The 25,492-nt window shown below is 59.7% G+C and overlaps 2 protein-coding genes across 15 annotated transcripts in view; one reads left to right on the top strand and one right to left on the bottom strand.

Moving 5' to 3' along the window:
* Positions 1–10,256, top strand: part of NRXN2 (neurexin 2) — a 98,685-nt gene extending 88,429 nt beyond the window's left edge. For 7 of the 14 annotated variants that reach the window (XM_068554404.1, XM_068554406.1, XM_068554407.1 and 4 more), the window contains one exon: positions 9,952–10,256. In XM_068554404.1, coding sequence (XP_068410505.1) covers positions 9,952–10,256 — 305 coding nt within the window. Of the gene's footprint in view, positions 1–5,662; positions 5,672–6,536; positions 6,546–9,369 lie in introns of all 14 variants that reach the window. The other 7 variants (XM_068554401.1, XM_068554400.1, XM_068554408.1 and 4 more) reach the window with 3 other exon arrangements.
* A 5,967-nt stretch (positions 10,257–16,223) lies between these two features.
* Positions 16,224–24,307, bottom strand: SLC22A12 (solute carrier family 22 member 12). Its single transcript, XM_068555706.1, is given in 10 exon segments — positions 16,224–16,287; positions 16,830–17,033; positions 17,273–17,381; positions 17,881–18,095; positions 18,886–19,035; positions 19,189–19,287; positions 22,207–22,375; positions 22,451–22,605; positions 23,102–23,205; positions 23,912–24,307. Coding segments are annotated over 10 exon segments (1,665 nt in total).
* Between the last annotated feature and the right edge of the window lie 1,185 nt (positions 24,308–25,492).

Genomic DNA, 25,492 nt, shown 5'->3' with positions numbered 1-25,492 from the left:
ACAGACTCAGACCCACAGAGGAACCCAGCTACATGCACACTCGTGTCTGACCAGAGGCACGCCCACATCCAGGCACAAACATTTATGGACCCACCAGCAAGCTCACGCACATCCACTTCCACAGGTACTCATGTGTTCAGACCTGAAGCGCACACACACCATTTGTGCCTAGAGCAAAAGAGGCACCAGGTGCTTAGATCTAGAGACACGCACGTATTCAGAGCCCCAGAAGTCCGATGAACACGGACAAACCCATACACATGTGCACATTTTCACAGAGGTACACACGTGTGCTCAGAGCTACGGTCCTGCATGTGTGGACTTAGGGCTCCACGCCTAGATGTGGACTCACAGGTGTCTGCCTGTTTAGACACTTACACACGAGCTCAGCTGCACAAGGGTGCACACGCAGCATGTCTTCAACCCACCAAGGCAGTTGCATGTGCTCACAGCTGCACATCCATGCACACACAGACCCCTGAAGCGCACATGCGCACATCTATCGAGGAGTAGACCAGATGTTCAGAATCACATGCACGTGCTCAGAAGCACTTGCATATTTCACACACTCACGAGACACGTACACCTATGTGCTCAGACCCTCGAGGCCCAGGCATACACGAATCCTCAGACTCTCAGAATTCCACATCCACACTCAGCTCACAGAGGCACACACACGTGTACAAATCCACTTGCATCACACACATGCTCACACATGTGCTCAGGCCACAGAATCCTCCACGTGAGCTCAGACTTACAGACGCTCACAGATGTTTCAGAATCACAGGTGCGTGTGTGCGTGTTCAGAGCAGGCATGTATACAACATGCGCAGACCTTCTGAGATGTAAGCACACCCATGCGCACGTGGGCGTGTGAATTCAGGGATGTACACGTCTGCACCCAGGCTCACAGAGGTGCATGAGTGTCACAGCCCCACCCACGCATACACTCGGGCTCAGACCTACAGTCGCCTGCACATCTGTTCACGTACTCTAAGACACACACATCCTCAAAGGCATACCCTCGCGTACCGACGTGTGTGCTGAGGGCCATGAGGGTGCACGTGTGCGCGTCCTCAGGCAGGCTGTGTGTGCCCAGACCCAGGGATCCATGCACACGCACACATTTCTTCAGACTCACAGACCTGCGCCCCTGCCCCACCGCCCCAGGAAAGGAGACCCTCAGAGGCCCACCTCAGCTCAGACCTTCCGAGGCTCACTCTGATGTGCATGCCTTATGCTCAGACACACACACAACGTGCTCAGACCCCTCAAGGCATGCATGCTCGTATTCAGTCCCACGGTGGCGTACACACACATGAACACACACACACGCAGAGTCAGGCCAACACTGACTCACACGGGCGCTGACAGCTGCTGGTGTACTTACTCATATGCTTAGAGGTACACATGCAGCTCCACACAGAAGGACACCCACATATCCGTGGACCCTCAGGCCAATCACACCTGTTCAGACACAGTAAAATGCATGCTTCCGTGTTCACCACGTGAGCACACAGACCCACAAGGACCCACACATACATGTGTACTCGGCTTCATATAAGCCCACGTGTGCTCAGACCCAGAGAAGCAGCCTCATGCACTCAGCCCACGTGTGCCCATCCCTACCGAGGCGTTGTCCCGTGCACACATACACAGGGCCCTCAGAGGCGTACACATGCTTAATTCCACAGGCACAGACACATTTGCTCAGACCCACACATCTAGCTCAGAATCACAGAGGCACAAACATGTTCAGATCCCAACGTGTCTTAAGGTAACACTAGTTGTTGTAACAGAGAAACTCTCAACACCCGTGGTTAAACACATAGACATTGACTTCTCCTTCACGTAAAGTTATAAACACTGTTCCTGATGGGTGAGCAGCTCTTTTTTTTTTTTTTTTTAACATCTTTATTGGAGTATAATTGGTTTACAATGGTGTGTTAGTTGCTGCTGTATAACAAAGTGAATCAGCTATATGTATACATATATCCCCATATCCCCTCCCTCTTGCGTCTCCCTCCCACCCTCCCTATCCCACCCCTCTAGGTGGTCACAAAGCACCAAGCTGATCTCCCCATGCGATACAGCTGCTTCCCACTAGCTACCTATTTTACATTTGGTAGTGTATATATGTCAATGCTACTCTCTCACTTCGTCCCAGCTTACCCTTCCCCCTCCCCGTGTCCTCAAGTCCATTCTCTACATCTGCGTCTTTATTCCTGTCCTGCCCCTACGTTCATCAGAACCATTTTTTTTTTTTTTAGATTTCCATATATATGTGTTAGCACACGGTATTTGTTTTTCTCTTTCTGACTTACTTCACTCTGTGTGACAGACTCTAGGTCCATCCACCTCACTACAAATAACTCAATTTCATTTCTTTTTATGGCTGAGTAATGTTCCATTGTATATATGTGCCACATCTTCTTTATCCATTCATCTGTCGATGGACATTTAGGTGAGCAGCTCTTTTCAGAGCGCCGATTCAGGGCTGGTCTGTCTCCACCTTGAAGCTGCACCGTCTTCACCATGACTTCCCGAGTTGTGGTGGAAGGGGATGAGCAGGGAGGGGCATGAAGGGGAGGGTTTGTGGGCCAGGCCTGGGAGGAAGAGGTGTGCATGGGCCCTGCTGATTCTGTTCTCCAGAGCTCGGTCATGTGGCACGACCTAGCTTCCAGGCAGTCCAGGAGGAAGCAAAAACAGATTTGGTGACCAGCTAGCCATTTATTTGCCACAGTCTGGGCTTTGGGTCACCAGCGATCCAGTCCACTGTTCCCCCCACCGACAGAGCACAGCCACTCCTCCCCAGGGGAGACACCCGAAGCCCTACCCGGTTAGGATAGTCATCTCAGAGGTGAGGATGTCTGGGAGATGGACCCACTCCATTGGGTCCGGACTTGGCTCCTGGGTACCCATATGTGGTCTGGATACCCATGAACTAAAAGGATAATTGATCTCACTGCCCATACGGCCCAGCACACACCCAGAATACCATGATGGGCCAGAGAAAACCACCACCATAAAACCCTGCGTCCAAAGGGAAGGATGGAGGGTTCATAGCGGCTTGTAGTTCCTAGTGTTGGGAAGATCCAGCCAGCAGGCAGCTTGAGGCTCTGCCCTCAGCAGTGGGGAAGTTCCTCCCTGAATCCCCACCTCTGCTGTCTGGGAGAAACTCCCCTGTCCTTTGTCTGGGGCCCTGGTGCTGCCCTCTGGCAGATCCTTCCCAGTCCTTATCCTCCATGGCCATCTCTGGGTGGGTGTTGGGGAAATGACCTCCTTGGAGGTCCCACAGCCTTGACGGCCCTCTTCCTGCTCGTGCATATTTGGGGGCCCAAAGGTTGTTTTAAGGCTCAAACAGTCAACGGAACGACACTCAGCGTTCTCTCCTAGACATAATTCTCAAGCCTGTTTATTTCCTTGTTTCTCTGCCCCATCTCTTAATTTAGTGGTGACTATCTTGAGGGCGTTTGAAACAATAGGGGGGGGGAGACACACCCTTAGTGTGATCCTTGAGGCAAGGCTGAGCCCCGTTTTTCAGGTGGAAGTGTCACTGGGCCACTATCCCTGAAAGCAGTTTCCAGTCTTCTCTCTTAAGATTTGGGGTTTGGGGGCAGTGGTTCTTCTGACACTTGCCGGCCCCGCATTTCTGGGCTCTCTCTGGTCCCTTCATCTCTGTTGCAAACGCACCAATTCTTGTCTAACGTTGTCTCTTTCCTGTAATATGTTACCAAACACAGAAAGTAAAAGCCGGCATTGTCGTTCCGACTTTCCTGGCACCTTCCCTTAGTGCCTCAGCCTCAGTAAGCACGTGGCCTGTCCCAAGCAACGGTTGGTGCCAGGTGTCCTGCCACTGCATTATGTGGTTCTGCATCTTTCCAGCCTCCAAATCCATTTCCTTGAATTGTTACCTGAGGGCCACAGGTTTTTGTTAAAGTGACACCCACTTCTGGCTGTGTCTGTATTAGTTAAGGTAACATGTGTTTCTGTAACAGATAACCGCCCCCGAATCTCAGTGGGTCCTTCAGGGGAAGTTTCTGACTCAGGTGAAGCCCCACCTGCGTGCTCCTGACCAGCAGGTGGCTCTGCCCCAAGGAGTGCTTGGGGAATCCAGAGTCCTCCCATCTGTGGCTCCTCCATTTCAACATGTGGTTTGCAAGGTCACTGGAAGGAGGAGAAGGAGTGCGGAGGATCGGGCACTGGAACTTTTATGGGCCGGTACTGGCACTGCCCACTGCTCACTCCTGTGGCCACACCTAATTGCAAGGGATGCTGGGAAATGTAGTCTCGCTGCCCGAGGGAAGGAGGTGGTCACAGAGGCACAACCGCGTGTGTTCAGACCCATGGTGGCATGCTCACATGTTCTCAGTGACACATTCATGCATTCACGTGCACACACGAGCTCAGACCCAGGCTTAGAGGCAGGCGGACCACACACAAACCACGTACAGAGCACAGGCTCACTCACATGCACGCACGTCCGCTAAGACTCGCTGACACGCATGCTCATGTGCTCAGATACATTGAGGTTCGTGCGCGCGCACACACGCACACACGCACACACATGCTTAGAGACACATGCCCAGGTGCGCAGAAACAGACCGTCAGAGGGGTGGGTGCACGTGCGTGCACACAGTAGGTGCTTCACCGTCTCTGACCTTGACTCCACCTTGGCGTCTGCCCTTGCTGTGTGTGGGTTTCCGGGTGGGGAGGGGTGGTACCCTTCAGGCCACTGCACACAGTTGCACAGATTGTTCTCTGCTGGAACAGGTGAGTAAGGGCTGAAATCTAGCCAGTGCTCCGCTTGCCAAGCTGTGTGTCCTGCGCCCTGGAGCGGGGCTGTGTCCACCAGGAGAACAGAATGCCTTTTTCCAGCTTTGCACAGAGATACTGTTTGCCAAATCGTGCACCTGCAGGGCTGTGGCCACACTGAGGGGCTGCCGTGTTTCTAATCCACACGAAATGCCCTGTGGACTAGAGGCCTTCTTGCCGTCACAGCCTGGGCAGGGCACCCAGTGTTGGCGGATGAGGCCTCAGGCAGCTGATTGCTTAGTCTCTGACGCTCAGCCTCAGTTCTAGATGCTTCTTTGGGGGTGGGCACATCTTGCTTGGGTGGGAATGGGGTTCTTGGGTAGATTTTCAGTCAAGGGCCTTCTTTGCCCTAAAGGCAGAAAGGGCCCAGCTTGCTTGCCCAGCAGCCCCCAGAGGCAGGGGAGCTGGGGGAGGAGGGTGCTTGGGAATGGCTTGTGGTCTCCTTGGCCAGAATGGAATTCCTTTTAGTAAGCGGAACTGACATGCACTGAAATTCAATTTAGGAGCAGAGGGTGGGTGGCGTCTATGATAAGTGCTCCGGTGAATATTTCCCAAATGCTGCAGCTGCCTGAAGTGGGGGAGGGGAGGGAGGCTGCCCAGGGTCCTTATCAGACCCCCAGGGGCACCCCATCCCAATGTGCACCCCTGGCATAGAGCTGGACCCAGGGTCCCAGGCACCATGAGTCTTCATGAGTCTGCACCCCCAAAAGCCCAGAGGGAGGGGCGGCCTGGGGAGCCCCCAGTTGGACTTCTGCAGTGAGAAATCGCTGAGGGTTCCTCCCCTCCTCCAGGCCCCACTAACTCCTCACTGGGGCAAGCTTGCCTGACCCTTCCTGCATGACCCCAGGAAAATCTGGTACCCTACTTTATGTGTGACTTCACTGCCACAGAGCCCAGGCTGACCTGAGTGAGAGCTGGGGAAGGAAGGCAGCGTGGGGTCTCAGTAGTGTGTCATCTTGTGGTGAAGGGTGTAGGGCCCAGGGAGGAAGTGGCGGGGGAGGTGCAGGTTGATGTTCAGGGCCAGGAGAAGGGGACACCAAGGGGCAGTTGTGGCAGCGTGGGGGATGTGAGTGAGGGCAGGACACCCTCAGGAGATGCTGTCAAAGCCTCGGGCCAGGGAAAGTCCCCAAAGGAGCTGGGGACGCAGGGCCAGGACCAAGACCCAGAGATGGAGGCCAGGAATTGGCTGGGGTTGAAGGGCAGGGCCAAGAAGTCAATATGACCAGGCCTGGGAGGGCTCTGGAAGCAGGGTTGGGGGAAGCAGGAGGCTGCACAGGGGGACCATGGGAGCCTGTGTGTCCCAAGGACCTAAGGAACCAGTGAGTTGGGGCAAGTGGTTGTCGGTTGCGCGGGGGGGGGTGGGGGGGGGGTGGCAGGCGCTCAGCTGAGCAGGATTTGTCTGTGGTCCAAGGCCTGAAGCCCCCGTACACCCTCATCTACCGGGGAGGTGAGCAAAAGGATAGAAAGCCAAGGTCTGCGCCCTGATTGGCCTGATCAGCCCCTCTGGGCCATGATGTGTCCCCAGCAAGGGCCTTCCCTGGCAGTGAGTCCAAACCTGTGCCTCCAGGACAGAATAGGGGACAAGAGAGGCACCCAAGGAAGGGTGGAGCCTCTGGAGGTCTGCCTGGAAGAGGAGGTATTTGGTTGGATTCAAAGGATGAATGAGATATCAGCAGGGGAAAGGTGTTCTGAACAGAAGGCAAAGGTCAGGAAGGGGGCAGGTGGTGTGGGCCAGCAGTGAGGACCCCAGATGTGTTCAGGGTCCACACAGGGAAGGGAACCTTGTCATGGTTGGGTCCAGATGCCACCACTCGAAGGGCTACCAGCCTCCTCCTGAGACCTAACAGCTGAGTTTGCCACTTACGCCGGGGTCAGGTTGCTGGGCCATCCTTGGTGGGTCTAGGGCTCAGTGGGGATGGGAGGACAAGCTATGTTCATCCATAGGCTGGAATCCAGGCCTTGGCCTCACCCTGGGCCTGGAGCCCAATACCCTAATTTTATAGATGAGGCAATTGAGGCCCAGAAAATGAAAGAAACTTGCCCACAGTCACACAGGAATTAATGACAGAACAGGTCTTGGCCTCCCACATTAAAATCCAAGCCAAGAGTCAAGCAGCCTAGCAGATTCCTGCAGGCGTGGGGAGGATGAGTCAGGCCTTCCGGGGCTCCTTGTGAGACTTGGCCCTCGCCTGGCCTCTGAGAGCCACAGAAGGGACTGGATAGTCTCTTCATTCATGTAGCCTGACAGTGACACCTGGAGGACCCTGGAAGTCCTGCCCGCCCCAGGCCTCAGCATCCTCCTCCATAAAAAGCCGGGGTTGCACAGTCCCAGCCCCACAAAACATGCTTCTCTGCTCTTGGCTCAGTTTTCCAGTGTGGCTGAGCCAGTGGAAGGCCAGGTGCCCCGAGGCTTCACAATCTGGGGTGCAGGTGAGCCCCTGTCCAGGGGGAGATTGGAGCCTGGTGGGGAGAGCAGCCTGAGGAGCTCAGCAAGGCTGTGAGTTCAATAGCAAGATCTTGGCTGAGCTGGCTAGTGTGGCCAAGGACAGCTCTGCCAGATTGCTGGAGCTCGTGATCTGAAGGATCAGCAGAGGTGTTTGAATAGCAGGGCGGAGACCAGAGCGCTTTGGGTGGGGGGAGGAGGAGAAGAGGTGCCAAGGTGTGGTGGTGGTGGCACATGGCTGGCCTGGATGCACTGGGGCAGAGGGGTCTGTCAGTGAAGCCCTGAGAAGCCGCCCATGGAGCGGGTGGGAGGCTTGTGGTGTGATCTCTGAAGATCAAACCCTGCAGAGAGACCAGGGAGCTGCACTCAGATGGGGGCGGGGCTTGAGCTCTGCTGGAGGGAGAGCTAGAGAGGAAACCTACAGCCCCTACCAGGCCCAGAGCTGCCCCTCCAAGAGGAGGGAGCCCTTCCACCAGCCACCTAGACCCAGGGCTGCAGCTCTCTTCTACCCCAGAGCAGTGGGTTGCAGTGCTTTTGTTTGAGAGGGGACCCAGGGGGCTGATGGGAGTTGTAGTTGTTGACCCAGGGGCTGATGAGAATTGTGGTCCACACCCCTGTAAGGACTAATGGGAGTTGTAATTCTCACTCTCGGGGGCTGATGGGAATTGCAGTTTTGGCCCAGGGGACCCCAGTTATCAGACCTAGGGAGTGAGGAGACCTACACCCCCACCCCAAAGGCCCTCCCCAGTAGTTCTCCTGGGCCCTATATTAGGAAGTGCATCCTTCCCAGATGGCTGTGTATGTATTTTCTTTTCTTTTTTTGCTTTCTTCTTCTTTCCGTTGTTTTATTATTGTTTTAACAATAATAAGAGGGCCAGAGGCCGTCAAGCCCTGGCCAGGTGCTGGCGGCCCATGGGGGTTCTGGGGAGGGGGAGGGGGGAAGTCAGTGGGGGTCAGAGGTGGAGGGTGAAGAAAGAGAAAGTTGGGGGTTTAGGATTAGCTCAAGAATCACGTGTCCCTGCCCAATTCCCTCACTCACTCCCTGTCCTTCCTCACCTCCTTACCTCGACATGGCTTCTCACCACCACTCCCAAAGTCCTATAGGACAGGACCCTCCTCCAGTGTGCCTGTGTCTCCCTGCCAGCTCTTCCTCATGGACCTCGTCACCTCCCACCTTCAGTTCTCCTCTCCCCATGACCAACCTGCAGTTAGCCTTCAAAGTCCCTTCCCATGATCATCCCCTCCCAAGTCCTCTCGCCCATGAGGCAATTCCTACACAGCTGCCTGTCACGTACCTCCTCCCCAAGCCTTCCTTCCCACTGCTCCCTCCGTCCCCCACACGCTGACACCAAGTGGTGGTAACAGTTCCTCAACGCCAGCCTTCACTGTGCAGATTTCAGCTTTGTGTTTAATGAGGGGGAGAGGGCACAAGTGAGGGAGGAGAGAGAGTATTCTGGAGGAAGCAAGTTGTTCAGGGAGAGAAGAGTGAGGGAGGGAGATACCAAACAGATAGACAGGAAACGTTGTACGGAAAAGTTGTTTTTTTCTTATTTTTTCCGGGAGAACCCGCTTACACAGCTCTGTTTGTAATTTTTTTCTTCATGCTAAAATCACACGGCCTATTTGTTGATGTAAGTTGCCTGAATTCCGTGGTATGCTATCTTCTTTTTTAAAAACAAAAGAAAAAAAAAAAAAAGCAAAAAAAGCAAAACCCAGAAAAAACCCTAAAAGATATTGTTGTTAGGTTTGTTTAAATGCTGCTCTTGTATCTGTTTTTAAAGCCTTAAACCAGTAGAGTTCTTTTTTTTTTTTCCATTTCTTTTCTATTTCCTTTCCTTTCTTTTCCTTTTGGTTTCTTAAGACAAACAAAAGACCAAAACCCAGAGAGCCACAGAGCCCGTGCGTGGGGTGCCCAGGGCATCCGAGCCGCTGCCCGCTTAAAGCGCAGTGCTCCGGCCGGCTGGCGGGCGGGCCCAGCCCGCTCTAGTCTCCGCCAAAGCCAATTGGAACCGATTTGGGTGTGTGAGGCTGTTGTTTCTCTCTCTGTGCCGGCCGCCTGCACCCCGGCCCTCGCTGACGCCCTGTCTTTTCTCTTCTCTCTCTTGTTCTAGGAGGAGAGTTAATATTGCCCATTATCACGGAGGACTCCTTAGACCCCCCTCCCGTGGCCACCCGATCCCCCTTCGTGCCCCCACCCCCCACCTTCTACCCCTTCCTCACGGGCGTGGGTGCCACCCAAGACACCCTGCCCCCGCCCGCGGCCCGCCGCCCGCCCGCCGGGGGCCCATGCCAGGCCGAGCAGGACGACAGCGACTGCGAGGAGCCTATGGAGGCCTCGGGCTTTGCCTCCGGGGAGGTCTTTGACTCCAGCCTCCCCCCCACGGACGACGAGGACTTTTACACCACCTTTCCCCTGGTCACGGACCGCACCACCCTCCTCTCCCCCCGCAAACCCGCTCCCCGGCCCAACCTCAGGACAGATGGGGCCACGGGCGCCCCTGGGGTGCTGCTCGCCCCCTCCGCCCCGGCCCCCAACCTGCCAGCGGGCAAAATGAACCACCGAGACCCGCTGCAGCCCCTGCTGGAGAACCCACCCCTGGGGCCCGGGGTCCCCACGTCCTTCGAGCCGCGGAGGCCCCCTCCTCTGCGCCCCGGCGTGACCTCCGCCCCCGGCTTCCCCCATCTGCCCACAGCCAACCCCACGGGGCCTGGGGAGCGGGGCCCGCCGGGCGCAGTGGAGGTGATCCGGGAGTCCAGCAGCACCACGGGCATGGTGGTGGGCATCGTGGCGGCCGCGGCGCTCTGCATCCTCATCCTCCTCTACGCCATGTACAAGTACCGCAACCGCGACGAGGGCTCCTACCAGGTGGACCAGAGCCGGAACTACATCAGTAACTCGGCCCAGAGCAACGGGGCGGTGGTGAAAGAGAAGGCCCCGGCTGCCCCCAAGACGCCCAGCAAGGCCAAGAAGAACAAAGACAAGGAGTATTACGTCTGAGCCCCCCGGCACCGCGCCCCACTGCCAGCTGCCCCTCCCGGGAGGGCCCGAGAGGAGGGTGCGGCCCTCTCCCTGCCGGGGCCCTGGGGACCCACTCCCTGGCTGCCTCAGACTTCTCTCACGAAGAGGAAACGCAAAAAAATGAAAAAAAAAAAAAAAAAAAAAAAGGAAAACCCCGTGCTCGTCCCCTTCCTCCTGCCGTCCGTCCGGCGCGGAGTCATCGTGCGTCCTGGGGCTGTCTGTCCCTCTCAGCTCTGCGCCCATCGGGCAGGGCACGTGCTCACAGCCCTGGGTTGATTTATTTTTTTAAGGGGGGTAGTTTTATTTTGGTGGGGTTGGGAGGGAAGGAAGACTGGGGGTTTTGTACAGTGTCAACTACTCGTCCTGTTCATTTTCCTCCATTTTTCTTCCTCCTCCTTCTGTTCCCCCAGCCTTCCTTCTCTTCCCAAGCCCTCCAGTCCCCACCCCAGGCTTGCTGTGTCTCTCTGTCCCCACCCTCCTTCCCCACTTCTCCTTTTTGTGTGTGTCTGGTTTCCCCCTTCCTTTCCTCCCTTCGGGTTTCCAGAGTCGGTGGGAGAAGGGCGGGAGGCCGGGCGGAGCGTCCCAGCGGGGGACGGGGCCGGGATGGCCCCGAGAGCCATGGCTCCGCCCACCAGGAGGAGGCGCCTGCCTGGTTCCGCCCAGGGAAGGGGCTCGGGCCTGGGAAGACCTGTTCTGTTGTGTGCCGCCGGGCGACGTGCATTGATGGGGAAGCTGCTGGAGGAGCAGGGTGGGGGGCGGGTGGGAGGGGAAAGGCAAATGCAGATATATATTGAAGACAATTAATCTAGATATCGCGAGCAGCAGCCTGTGGCACCCATTGGGCGCGGGCAGCAGGGAAGAGAGGGAGCCAGGCATTACCCGCGTACTGCTGGGGTCACTTCTCTACCCACAGGCTCCCTGCTCCCCCAGTTTTTTTTTTTTTTCTCTCTTTGTTAACAAATGTGTCTGAGTCTTGGAAAACACCCCAACCCCGGAAATGTGTGGGAAAAGAAAACAAAAACTTTCCAAATCCAACTGTCCTGTGCAGTTTGTTCGGGTTGGGTGCTGTTGGGACATTGGTCCGAGCTCTGGGCTGGGGTCTGGGTGCAAATTGGAGCCCACGAGAGCTGGTAAGTAGCCCCCAAAGTTTTGGGCTGAGCATGACTTTGGGTACCTTGGGGCAGCTTGTCTTTGTCTCACCCCCATGTCCCAGCGGGCTGGGGAAGGAGACAGCAAACAGACCCCAGGCTTGTGAGCGATGACTGGTCTCTGGTCCCATTGGCCACGGACCTTAGCTTCTCTGGGGGCGGACAAATCCCGAGACGGGAGCAGCGTTTTGCCCCCGAGTGGCTAAAGAGGGCCTGCCCCTCTGGTGGCTGTGTGTGCAGGGCACTGGCCTTGACACAGCCCTTAGGGGAGGTGATGTTATTCCTGGGTGGGAAGAGCTTCAGTGGCTGGTCCAAGGTCTCAAGGTAACTCAGTGTCTGAGTCCAGATTGGCCCCCAGTTCCGCCTAACTCCGGCCTCTGCCCCTTCTGCATCTCTAGGGTTTGGGCCTTGCCCCCCACTGGCTGACCGTGGGCAGCCCCTGTGGCCGCAGGTGGAAGTAGAGCCAGCACACCTCAGACCAGGTGTTTCCTTCTTCATGGGCACACTAAACAGGCTCATGGTCCCAGACATGCTGAGATGGGTCTGGATTTGTTAAGCCTCTCCGTCGAAAGGAGCCGAGACTCTTGAGATGGGGGTTGTGTACGAGGAGCTGCGCACCTGGGCATCCTCGGGAGAGCAAGCAGAGCGTGCGTGGGTCTGCGTCCCCCGGGGCGCCACGGTGGACCGCCATGCCACTGGACACGGGACTCAGCCAGGCTCTGTCACTCAGGTCTCCTCTGCCTTCTGCTTGGTGGGTCTCGCCTCCCTCTCCTGGCTCTGCTTCCTCGTGCTCTTGGCTCACCGTCGCCCTTCACCGCCCTATTCTGCTTCCTGAGCTCCCACCTCGGGCGGCTCTGCTGCCGGCCAGCTCATTCTTGCAGCGTCTTCCGGTTCACAAGCCTGGTCTGTGTTTAGGCCTGGACCCCACCGAGGGCCCTTGGGCTCCACTGCCCACAGGAGCCCCACCCAGGGCCGACTCATCTCCCCCTCCTTCCCTCCATCCTGGGACGAAGCTTTTGTCGTGGGACCACCCTTCCCACCATGGGTTGTGCCCCAGTGGCCCTTGAGAGTCCTCCCCCCACCCCCAAGTCCTAGCATGGGTGGGAGAGCGAGTCTTCCCCCAGCGGCCCCTGAGGGTGGATTTCCATGGACTTGGCCTCTCCTTGCCCTCCTGAACCAGCCACGGGGAGGGAGGGTTGGGCCCCGCTTGCCTCCGACTGCTGCTCAGTCTTGGAGATCAGCACCACCGAGGCCGGCTCTAACCCTCTGTGGGAGCCCGAGCGGGGAGGCCTGACTTGAGGCAGGCTTGTCAAGACATCCTGTTCCTGTGCTGGTGGTGGCCTTGCCCCTGGCTCTTCTGCTGCTGCTCTCTCAGTCCAAGGAATGGAGACTTAGCTCAGGTTCTCCTGCCCCCATCACCACTGGCCAGAGAAAGCAAAGAGAGGCAGGCAGGATTTCCTTGGTATCAAGAAGGGAACATCCTGGGCTTCCTTGGTGGCGCAGTGGTTGAGAATCTGCCTGCCAATGCAGGGTACACGGGTTCGAGCCCTGGTCGGGGAGGATCCCACATGCCGCGGAGCAACTGGGCCCGTGAGCCACAACTACTGAGCCTGCGCGTCTGGAGCCTGTGCTCTGCAACAAGAGAGGCCACGATAGTGAGAGGCCCGCGCACCACGATGAAGAGTGGCCCCCGCTCGCCGCAACTACAGAAAGCCCTCACACAGAAACGAAGACCCAACACAGCCAAAAATAAATAAATAAATTAATTAAAAAAAAAAAAAAAAAAGAAGGGAACATCCTTACTCCAGAAATTCTAGAGTGGCCTTGAATAGTCTAGCAGAGTAGGGAGCCAGAGAGAGGGAGCGTGCAGGAGCTGGAAGGATGGGCCCCAGTCCGGCTCACTGCCGTGTGGCTGTGGGACTGGCTGTTTTCCTCTCTGCGTAAGGAAGCTAAGAGCCCTGCCACCCAAGGACTTGGTAGTAAGAGGAAAGATTCCCGGACTCTGCCACTGACTCAGTGCACTTGTCTGTAAGAGATGGTCACCTTGCTCTTAGCTCCTTCATCCTGTGCATCTGATATTGAACTTAACACCTGGGCCGGACCTGGGCTCCTTGGTGTCTGGCTGGGCTGGCAGTGACCCCCAGGAGAGTCCAAACAGCATACGGGGGGTGGCCGAAATTCCAGGCACGCTGCTCCTTGACAGCTGGTACTGGCAGGGATGTGTCAGGAGATTCTACCGGGGGAGCGGGGAGGGAAAGGAAGGATGGAGTTCGGGGAAGAAGCTTGCAGTGAAGTCTGGCTGATGCCTTTGACCTTGAAGACCTGCACTGGCCATGAAAGCCCCCAGGGGAGGGAACACAAGCTCAGCCAGTGCTGGGGCTCTTCTGGGAGGATGTCCTCCTCCTGGGGGTGGACATGGAGCCTGTGTTGCTGACACTGTCCTCCCTCACACACCCTCCTGGGTGAGCTGCAGGCCTGGCTGGAGGCAGGAGAATGGCCAAAGTGGGTCCTGAGGCATTTTCCTGTGCCTGCTGCCTGAGGCCTCTCCTGCCACGGCAGGGCGGAGACTCTAGGGGTGGTGGTGGAATCTTCTTTCCCACACCCACTTCCCTTGGCTCTACCACTGCAGGGTGCCCAGCAGCTTCCGGGGCCAGGAGCAAACTGGGACGGGCATCAAAAGAGCGAGTGTGTCCCAAGTGAAGACCTGCCTTTCGGGTAGTAGCACCTAGCTGATTGCAGGCCTGTGGCTGCTGCCGAGGGAGGCCCCTTCTCCCTTGGTAGGGCGCCCACTCCGCCACAGTGATGACACTGACTCCCTAGCTGCCCCAGAGGGGCAGGGCCCTGGACCTCCCAGCTTCTAGGTCCTGTTAAGTGAGGAGCGACATGTTGGAATTAGGTAGGCCCTGGGTCCTGGAAGGCTGTGACCACCTGGAAGGACCAGGAGCGAGGCCATTCTGAATTTGGGCACAGGGACAGCTCTGACCACTTGGTGAGCTGGAGGACGTCCCTGGGGGGAGGAGGGGCCATCTTCCACCAGCCCTGGGGTCTGCCTTCTGGAGGCTTCTGGATACCCTAAGGCCCCAAGAATGCTAAGCAACAGTAAATAAGGCAGCTGGGGCTCAGCTGGGCGGCAGGCAGACAAGACAGAAGGTCCACGGCAGGCTGGCAAAATCTCACCTTTGGGCGTCTTTACAAACATGATCCCCACACCCAGCCCCTTTGTTCTGGGGGGTCTTCACTGAGGGGTGGCCACAGGCAGACAGCTAAAGGACATGACCCCCCAGAGGCTCAGGCAGATATGACCAAGCCAGGGAGTGGTCCCGTCTCCTGGGGCCAGGGAGCTGCTTCCTGATTTCCCGTTGACCCTCCTACGTGTGTGCCCACGTGTGTACACCTCACCGATGTGTGTGTGTATGTTGGTGTAGAGGCGTGCAGCCTCCTGCTGAGGTGCCTGGAAGCAGAGGCGCAGGCACAAGTGGACCAGAGACCACCTGAGCACAGGTCTGGGGTGACTCAGTAGATGGGGCAGCTGGCCGGGACCCCGCTGAGCAGGAAAGGCCTCCTGCTGCACCCATGTGTGTGTCAGCTGGGGTTGGGGAGCTCGGGGGCCCATCCCTTTCCATCTGAGCCCTTGCGCTGGGTTTCCCCATAAGTGGTGCCAGTGAGGGGGTTTTGGATGGTTTTCAGAGGGAGGCCCTGCCCTCGAGAAGCATCATTGGATGGCCAGACTGTGAGGCCTGAGGGCAGGCTGGGGATGTGGGGGCCAGAGCTGGCTCCGGAGGCCTTCGGACCTGGGCTTGACCCCTAATCTGCCCCTCCTCTCTGGGTGTCACAGGCACCCAGGCACAGTTTCTCTGAGCCTTAGATTTCCCGTATGTAAAATAGGGCAACATCTACCTGAAAGGGTTCAGGAAAAGATGAAACGAGACGATGCCTTGAGGCGTCCAGCACGGTGCCTGGCCCACAGCAGAGGCTGGAAAAGGCAGCCACCCGGCTGGCACTCAGGACAGGAAAGCTGGCCTGGCAAAGGGCCGCCCCAGTGAGGAAGCCCCCAACCCCTGCGCCGGCAGACCCTGGGGGCTCATCACTGGCGTCGGGGAGGCACAGTCCTTTATTCACTCTCTCATCTCCCTCGCACCAGTGGCCCTCTGCTCTGTGTGGGAGCTGGGGACACGGGGAGGCAGACCATCCCAACCCTCTGGGGACTCACAGGCTGGAGGGGTGGGGGACAGGCGTGTGGCCGCAGCCATGGTAAGAATTTCACCGGAGACTTGGGTTGGGCACTGGGCCGCAGAACAAGGCCATTGCCCTGGGTCTGGGAGGCTGAGGCGGCGGATTTATCAGGCAGAGAAGGTGGCAGAAGCGCTCCAGGCAGAAGACCTGGCCGCGTGGCTGGGGTAGCGAGGGCGATGGGGAGGGGCCGTCTCTCTGGCGCAGCTGAGGTGCTTGTGCAGAGCCCTCAGTGTGGAGTGAGAAGCTGGGGAGGTTTAGGGCACGGCTGACGGTCAGCCTCCGAGCTCAGGGGCATGAGCGCTGAGGAGGCACAGGGTCGGGCCGGCCCCTGCTCCTTTCTCTCTCTCGGCAGCCTTGAGAGAGGGTCGGGTGATGGTGTACCGGGCAGCGTCCTGCCAATCACACCATCCTTTGCCCCTTCTGTGTTTAAGGCGGCTCTTCAGCTAGTGAGAGGCTGGGCTCGGCTGGAGGGGCCGCCCCCCGGCCCTCCGGAAATCGAGGCCTTTGCTCTCCTTCCGCAGAGAAGAGCCTCCCGTCCCGTCCCATGCCATCCTTCCCAGGAGGCCTAAAATCGTGTGGATTTCAGAACAGGACGCCCCTGGGTGCTGTGTGCTGCCTTCTTTACTGCCCTGTTCGGGAAAGGCACGGAGGGATTATATCTCGTGGGTGCAAGTCACGCCTGACCCCTGACATGTGTCCGTCCTGAAGACTTAGGAGGTACTGCTGCCCTGCTCTCAGGGCCCCAGGACTGAGCTCCCTGAGCACATCGTGGGGGATGGGTGCGCAGTGACAGCCTTGATAGACGTCTAGGGGCTTTAGTAGTAGAGTCTGGGGCCTGTGAGGACCTCCAACACAGCCGTCACACCCTCAGCTCTCCCCCTCACAAAGTCCTACACGCTCCCTTCCCCTTGATCTCTCTCGAGGTGGAGCTGGGGGTAGCTAGGGCATTTAGGTCTCAAATGGTGGAATGAAGGGTAGGGGACAAAGTCCATACTGTCAGCCGGGAGACCCAGCCCTTGGTCTCCACTCTCCCAAAGATGGGCTGCGTGACCCTGGGCCAATCCTTTCCCTCTCTGGGCCTCTGCTTCTCCCTCTGTCCAGCAGTAGGGGTGGGTGCCAGGCCTGCCCTCTTCTGGGCTTCTCCGGAGGGTGGAGGGGATGGTCCGCTCACTGGCTCCACACATGCTGGATAGTGTCGCGCAGTGGCAGGCTCTGGGTCTCGGGCAGCAGCCGTGCAGCCAGGCCGCCCAGCACTGGCGCCGCCCCGTACAGCAGCAGGGGTAGGGAGGCACCGTGTACACCCTGCAGCCGGACCAGAGGCCCCAGGATGGCTCCCCCTTGGGCTGCCATCTGGCCCAGGCCCACTGCGGTCATCCTGCCCGCACAGATGCACCTGTGAGGGGCCATACTGTCTGCCTGCCTATGGCTTTGGCCTCTCACTCTGGCCCGGCCCTACTCAGCCCAGAGAGGCGCAGTGGGTCAGGCTGGGTTGGGATGCACCTGGGCAGCCCCGAGACAACATGAAAGAGAGATTCAAGGCAGGAACATCCGGTCTGGGGGAGGCCACCCCCACGGCACCCTCCCAGCCCAGATGTCCCCCTCCGTGGGCCTCACCTGAGCACAGTGGGGAAGATCTCGCCAGTGTAGATGGTGATGCAGGTGAAGGCGCCTCCCCCCCAACCGAGCCCCAGTACGGCCAGGGCTGAACACAGGGCCCCCACCTCTGTGGATAGAGATGGGGTTAGCGGGGCTGCTGGAGGAGGCCCCGGGGTCCCTCCATGACCTTCCAAGTGTCTGCTAGTCACCTCCACCTGGGTGTCCCCAAATTCCACACATGCACTGTGTCCTAAGTGATCTCATGGCCACATTCCCTGCCCCCCAACTCTGCTTCCCACCCAGACACCCAGAGCCAGACCCTGGGAGTCCTCCTCGACCCCCTCCATTTCTCTGCCTTCCCACATCCCTGCAATCCATCACTGAGTTCTCATTCTGTCTCCACAGTTTTTCATGATGCAGCCCCTTCCATCCAATGCTACACCCGCTGCCCAGTGCGGGCCACCACCATCTCTCCCAGACGCCCCGGCAGCCTCCTTCCTAACTGGGCCCTGCTCTACTCCAATGCCCACTTGAAGAGGGGGACGAGGGTTCTCTGTTTGTGGCTTAAGCCCTCCCCGGTAGGGAGCCTCTGGCCACAGCCATGTGCACCCAGCCTGCCAGCTCACCGTGGGGCACCAGCATGTCGGCCAGGATTCAGAACCCCACCAGCACCAGCGATGCCGCCTGTGTGGGCCGGTGGCCCAGGCGGCTCAGCAACAGCAGGGTGCCTGTCTCGGCTGGGATGTCGACATCCCCGACGAGGACGTGGAGCAGGAAGACGTCGCTGCCTAGGGCCTGCAGGTCCAGGGCCAGGTCGCAGAAGGTGAAACCAAAGGCAGACCTGGGGGGTGGGGCAGGCGGGTGAAGTCAGCCTGGGGATTGGGCTGCTGGTTTGTTCTCAGACCTGTTTCCACCCTCCTCCTGCTGGCTCTCTACGGTGGGTGGGGGGTGGGGGTGGGGGTGGGGTCTCTGTAGACTACATTTCCCAGGTTCCCTTGACAATGCCACTCCTCATGAGGTTTGGCCAATGGGAGGCACTGGTGAGAGGCTGGAGGCGGGACTAGGGGAGAAGCTGGGGTATTGCTCCCTCCCCAGCTCTGGGTGCCAGGTCGGGCAGTGGCTGTGCCCCCTCCATGGCTCCAGCTTCCACTGAGCAGCCCCTTTCTCTGTGGCTTCAGTGGTGTCAGTCTTTGCCAGGTGACCCTGGCTCCTGGGCTCTGATGGTACCTCTCCCTCCTCTCTTGTCCTTCCAGACTAGGGTGGATGTGCCTTTCTGCCATTGAATTCTTTGATTGCCTCCTCCGCCTAGGGGCTCTGCAGCTCTCCCAGCACCTTTGTTATGAATCTTCCTTATTAATCTCTTCTATTGACTCTCTCCCTGACCTGAGCCCACCTGAGCCGGGCTGTTTCCTGTCGGGAGCCTGACTGATAGAAGGGGGTACCAGTGCTGCAGGCCTGGTCCTGGAGGCCCTCTCAGGCCAGTGGGGCCAACAGAAGAGGCAGCAGAGGCTCCCTGGCTGGATGCCAGCCAGAGCCCTGATTCCAGCTTCCCTGGCTGCTGGCAGCCCGAGGGCTGGCCAGAGGCAGAGGCTGGGGCCCGGGTGGGGTGGGGGGGCCGAAGGGGCATCCACCAGCACAGGGTGGAGACACAGGTCCGGAGGCCCAGTCCAGGCGTGCGGAGCAGGATGCCCAGGCTGGCAGGAGCCTGGCCCACACTCGGCTCCTCCTGAGTGGCTGAGAGCAAGACCTGGAGCTGGCGGGGGCGGGCCGCGGGCATCAGCCTGGCCCTCCTCCCTAAGACCCTCAGCCTGGGGGCCCAGGGCCCTCCTTAGGTCTCCCAGGGACCCTGTGCAGGGACAGGGAGAGGGTCTGAGGGTCGAGTCCTGGGTGAAGGCCCAGCCCCGCCTCACCTCGATGGTCAGTGCGTCCCCCACTGCCCTCTCCCGTTGACGGCAGCCGCCCTCTGTCGCTCCCGCAGGCCCCTCCCCAGCCTGCCCGTAACGAGGAGCCATGGTGCTGACCCTGCCAGCCACCTGGGGTGGGGGAGAGGGAGGAAAGTGGGAGGCGGACCCTGCCTGTGGCCCCCAGGGCCTGGCCTGCGTGAGCCTCACTGCCCCTCTGTCCCCTTCTGCCCCAAGTGGTGGCCTCACTGCCCCTCTGTCCCCTTCTGCCCCAAGTGGTGGCCTCACTGGCAGCCGAGGCTCAGGGTGGCTGAGGTCGGGGGAGGGCAGCTCAGGGCTCCGGGGCTGTGGAAGCCGGGCCCTCTGACACCCTCCTTCCCCTGCAGGCCACCCTTTCTCCCTCCTCCCTCCGACACCCTCCTTCCCCTGCAGGCCACCCTTTCTCCCTCCTCCCTCCTCCCTCTCTTGGGCTGGGGTTGGGGGCCCCTGTTCTTCCTTCCTGCCTCCTTCCCAACCCCCTGGCCCTTCCCCGGCCTCACCAGGGCTGGTGGGCCTGCATGCAGTAAGGACGCCCCCGATGTCTCCAGGACCGCAGTCCTGCAAGCCCACCAGGGTCCCCCACTGTCCACCTCTCCCCGATGTCACACGGCCCTCCTGTTTATCCCCATGGCCACACCTTCCTGCCTGAGCTGGCCCCTCCCCAGGTGCCCCTCCCTGCAAACAGGTCCACACCCGCCAGGGGAGGGGCTCAGGCCTGCAGCAGGGTCTTTGGTCCTGACATCACCAGCCCCGTCCACCTGCACCCATCAGTCACCAATGCCCCTCACCTCCAGCGTCCCTCGCAGGCGACCGGCCCACTGCCCTTGCCTCACTTTTGGCCCTTTCATCCATGCCCGGGGACAGTCACCGCCTCCTGAGTGCCAGTCAACCTCAGGCATCCCAGTGTCCCCTCCCCGTGGCAGGGCCCAGCCCCTAACACTAACCTGTCTCCCACCCCCTCAACATCAAGCCCAGATCCCCTGCACCATCCAGGCCTCGGAGGCCCCTCCGTGCCCACCACCGCGCACAGGCTCCTGCCTCCAGACTCAGGTCCCCCAGCCAGACACGCTTCCCCGCCCCCCCCACCCCCACCCCGAGCAGCAGCCAGGGCGGGGCCGCCTGCTCCACAGCCACCGGGGCCCTGAGGTCCTTGGGGGTTTGCAGAGCAGGGGAGAGAGGGGGACTCAAGCGCACATTAGAGGTAGAGTTGGCAAGACCCTGTGACCTGCTGGACTTGGGGTGCGGCGACCGTGAGGGAGAGGGAGGTGTCAGGGCGACTCTGACTCCAGTATCTGTGGGTGGGGGCCTGCCATCAACGCTGGGGAGGCCCTGGGGAGGAGCAGGGGTAAGGAGATGCTACGTTTGTCATGCCGAGACACTGGTAATGGGGACGTCACGCAGGTGGCTGGAGGCCGCGGAGCGGCAGGACAGGGGAGGGGGTTGGGGGCCTGCAGTGTTTGGAGGGAGAGCCGTGGGCACAGGTGAGGTCCCCGGAGAGAGGGCATCGGTGCTTTTTGTGCAGGGGCCGAGTGAGGGGAGCAAGGCGAGGGCGGCAGGGTCATTGGAGTGGGTTTGTGTGTGCAGACGCTTCTCACGAAGAGAAATTGGGTTGGAAGAGAGGCAGAGGAGCTGGCGGGAGCTGAGGGGCCGGGGGGGTCCCGTCCTCAGATGGGTCCACATCCCCCACTGATGCGTCAGACCCTAAGCGTGGTTTGTGACGCTGTGATGTAGGGGATTCCCTGCGAGCGCCACGTGGGCAGTGACCCTGTCCGTCCTGCTCAGCGCTGTCACCCCGGCGCCAGCCACTCCCCCACCCATGGTGGTGCTCAGTGGCAGTTTGCTGCAGTGATGAAGTAGTGGAGTAATGACTGCATGTGGGCACGTAGCACCTGTGTGGGCCTGTCTGCCAAGGAAAGTGGGGCTCAGCCCCGCGAGTCAGCATCAGAGAGCCAGGAGGGGTGCCCTGGAATCTGCATCACTGACATTTGCCCTCACCCTCTTGTTATGGGGGTCAGTCTGCCATCCCAGAAGGCCACCTGTCAGGTACGAGTGCCCTCTCTCAGAGCCACTGCGTGAGATGTGATTGCCTCCTGCTCTGGAGAGTGACTGCAAATTAGTTGCTAAAGAAGGCTCCATATTAAGAACTTTTCTGCTCCAAGCTGTTGGGCTGGGAGAGATTTGTGGAGCCAGCCTTCCTCGTAGTGCGGGTGCAGGTGCCCCGTCCTCCACTGGGCCTCTGCTGTGCTCCTTTCTGCGGTGGCTGCAATGGCCAAGCGACTACCAGGTGCTGGGCCTATATGTATGTGATGAGCGAGGCTCAGCCCTACCCTGAAGGGCCATCCATCCATCCATCCACCCACCTATTCATCCATCCATCCATCCATTCACTCATCTATCTGTCTGCCTGTCTGTCTATCTATCTCTCCATCCATCCAACAAATATTGACTGTGCACCTACTATGTGCCAGGAGCTTGGTAAGGGCCATGCCTGATTTATCTCAGGGCAGTGCAGACATTTCCTAACCTCCCCTATGTGTCAGCCCTGTGTGGAGGAACCAGGGACCCCTCTGACAACTGGGTTGTGGTCCTTGTCCTCTAGCAATAATGTCAGTATGTAAGGCTGACTGCGGCTGTGTTTTGGGAGTGGTGTGTGTGTGTGTGTGTGTGTGTTGGATCTTTGCATCCCATCCCCCCATCTGGCCTAGTGCTGCCATGCCTGGCACGAAGGAGGGGCTGAGAAAACGTGCCTGGAGGCACACATGCCAAGGCAGGCAATGACAGGAGAGGGGAAAGGGCCAAGTGGTGATGGGAAGGAAGGGGGAGGGAGTGGGATGAGCAGGGGGAGGGAGACACCCGGGAGGAGCAGGGGAAGAAGCCCCGGGTTGAGTGGGTAAAGATGTGGCTGTGCCAGGCCCCTGTGGCTCCCGTCCGGCCTCCTGCACCCCAGCCCTCTGCGCCCCGGGTGGAGGGTGGACAGTGTCTCCTCCGAGGAGGGGGAAGGGCTGCACCCACCAGGAGTACACGAAGCAGAGGAAGAAGGGGGCAGAGACCGCCAGCCGCAGCAGCGTCCAGCCACGCACACCGTGGGCCACTGCGGCCATCAGGACCTGGCCGAAGCTGAAGCCCAGGGCTTTCAAAGTCATTGCCAAGGCACGGGCTTGCGCCGATGTCCACTCCGTCACTGCAAGGAGACCAAGTGGGTCAGCCTGGGAGCCTGCACGAGCCTCCCCTGCACGGCCCGGGTCGGGGGACCTACGGAGAGTGCCGGTGTTCATCATGACGCCCGCCACGGCGAAGGCCACCAGGAAGCGGAAGAGGCAGTACACGGGGAAGGTGGGGGGGAAGGCGGCTGCCGTGCCCCAGATGGCCATCGGAAAGTAGCTCCAGGTCAGCACCAGCCTGAGCGCAAACCTGCGGCACACACACAGGGAGGGCGGCCGGGTCCGTGGTGTGCCCACCCTATGCTCGCCCGCTGAGCATAGCGGTGCTAAAGTGCCTCTCAGGGCCAGACCCGCATTCTGCGTCCGTGGAGGGAGGGCTCGTGAGCAGCGCCCCCGCGGCCCAGGCAGGAGTGAAGGCACTGGGCAGGGGGTGAGCTCCCTGTCAGCAGGGGCAGCCAAGCAGCAGCTGAAGGCAGGCACGTTGCTGAGCAGGTTTTAGCAGTGAAGGTTTGATGAGGGCAATGACCCTTCACAGCCGCAGAGGAGGGTCCGTGAAACCGAGGCCTGGAGAGGGGCTGAGCCTTGCTCAGCGGCACAGCTGGAGGGTGTCAGAGCGAGACCCCGGAGCAGGTGTTCCCACTGCAAGCGGAGTTTTCTCCCCAGACCGGCTGCAAGAGGCCAGTTCAGGGCCAGTCAGGGCCGGGAGTCTGGGAGCACAGGGACGGTGAGGGGAAAGGGGGCCTCACCCGTCAGAGGCTTGGCGGCACGCAGCAGCTCCCACCAGGATCCCGGCCAGGTAGATGGACTGGGCCGTGGGCTTCCGGGCCTCGGAGTCACACATCAGGTCCTCCTGGTGGGAGAGGAGGAGGATCTGAGCTCAGGAGGCTCGATAGCCCAGGGGGGAGGGGCAGGAGCAGGCAGAGGAGCCACATGGGAAGGCCCAGGGAACTGGGGCCGGGGGGCCGGCCTGGTGACCTCTGGGGTCGTCACCCCTTGCCTAAGCCCCTCCATGGCTCCCAACTGCCCACAGGTCCAGGGTCAAGCCCTCTCTGGCCTCATCTGCCTCCTTTGCTTTGGCCCCTCCGCAGCAGCCACTCTACGCTGGCACCTCCTCCCCGCTTTCCCGAGGCCACTTCCCTCCCGTTCCATAGAGAGGCCCCTTCCCGCTTGCTGGCATGGGCCGCCTCTCCCGCTCTCCCACACTTGCTGGATGCTGCCTCTGGGAACCCAGTGACTCTCCCCTGAGTCCCCTGAGACTCCTGGGTGGAGAGAGCTGCCCGAGTTGCAGCCGCAGGAACGCCTGGGCATCAGACCTGCTCTAGTACCACCCGCTCTTCCACAGCCTGGGGACAGTGTCCGTCTGCAGGCTCATTCCTGCCACCAACCCCTGTAGGGCAATGTGGCCGAGGAGGAGCCAGAAGCCACCTGTGAGTGTGGAGGCCAGGGGTGGCGGGTCCCTCCGGGGCTGGGCCATTTCTGAGTCCAGCCAACTGTGATCTGTGACTTTGGCCTCTAAGGTGCTAGGACCTGGGGAGGGTCTTGGGGGAGGCCCTCACCTTGGCCACGATGGTGGAGGTGCTGCGGTCATAGACCCAGCCGTCCACGCGTGGCTCCGTGGCAACCTCGCTCCAGTTGGTGGCCGTGGCTTTGGGGTCCAGGAGCTGCCACTGTGGTTGGCGGAAGCAGAGACACTGGTGGGGCTCCTGGTTGGGGCCCAGTGGGATGGAGACGGCCAGGAGGGCCTCAGGGTCCAGGGCCCCGGGGACACTGGCCTGGGTAGTGCTATTGTCCAGGAGGGGTGCCCAGCCACGGTGGCTGGGCATGGCGGCCGAGGAATTCTCCAGCATATTCTGAGTGGTGAGCCACATGATGGGGACCACCAGGGCCACCATCTGGAGAACCTGGAACCTGCCCAGGCTGCCCACTCAGTCCGGGAGTTCGGAAAAGGCCATGGAGCCTGCCCAGGGGGCCAGTGGAGGTGCCCACTTCACAGAGGCCGGCCCAGGGCAGAGGGGCTGATGTGAGGGGCCTGCCTCCCTCGTGGCATCTCCTGCTCTGCCAGCCGGTCACCTGGGGCATGGCAGTGGCGCCCGCTTTGCAGACTTGCCGCGGGTATCTGAGCGCCTGCTCAGCCGCCGTCACTCAGGGTGGCTCTGACGGGGACCTGAGTCTGAGTCTGTGAGGTGTGACCCTGAAGCCACCGGCATCTCCCCAGAGACGCAGCTGCCCCTGGATCTCTGGGAGAAGCTGAATTTGGGAAGTGGGGAAAGAGGAGGCTGAAGTCACCCAGGCTGGAGTTACTGTGTCCAGGTGACACTATGGAATAGGGGTTAGTAATCATTTCCTTGGTCAAAGTTTAACCCGGCTCTGAGGGAGGTGCAAATTCAAAGGCACGGCAGCTCCTGCCCCGTGTGGGCTGGGAGGCCTTGGCTCTGCCCTGGTTGCCGTGAGGCTGCCGCCACCCCCAGCATCCCTGCTGCCCCTTGGCCTGGCTGTGCCGGTGCCGAGGGCTGACCCAGGAGAAGCACTGCCCGGGGTCCTCTTAATCTGGGGGCTGGTATGACATCGTGCGCCGTGAGGACTTCTGTGTGTGTGTAGGCTGAGTCACCTGCAGGCATCCAAACCCCACACATCCCAGCCAGTGTGGCCCAGCCCTCCACCCACGGCCCCTCACTTGTACGTGTCCACTGTCATTGATGTTGACCCCCTTTACGGTCACCCCCTCCTGAGCCCTTCATGGGGCTTTTAGTGTCACCAGACACCTCGTGGGTTCCTCAAGTTCAGTGTTTCCCCAAGGTCTCTGCCCCCTCCCCAAATCCACTCCCAAATTCTGTGTCTTGTTTCATGCTTCCTGTTACTCACTTCCCAACCCCTCCAGTGGCCAAACCCTACTAACTTCTCCTCCCCTACCTCTCTGTCTCCACAGCTGTCCCCTCCCTGGTCTCCCTGCCTCTGTTCCTGTCCCTGCAACCCGTCTCCCACACTGCAAAACCCTCCTGTCAAATCCTGCTTAAAGGCCAGGGGGCACCCCCTCAGCAGCAGCTAGCCAATGTGTCCCATGGCCAGGGTGGGGGTGGGGAAGCAATGCATGCTGGGGGGGGGGAGGTCAAGAAAGATTGGACCTGAGCCAAGAGACC

This window comes from Eschrichtius robustus, chromosome 11, assembly GCF_028021215.1.
Source record: "Eschrichtius robustus isolate mEscRob2 chromosome 11, mEscRob2.pri, whole genome shotgun sequence".
Classification (NCBI taxonomy): domain Eukaryota; kingdom Metazoa; phylum Chordata; class Mammalia; order Artiodactyla; family Eschrichtiidae; genus Eschrichtius; species Eschrichtius robustus.
This window is presented reverse-complemented; position numbering and strand designations above follow the sequence as displayed.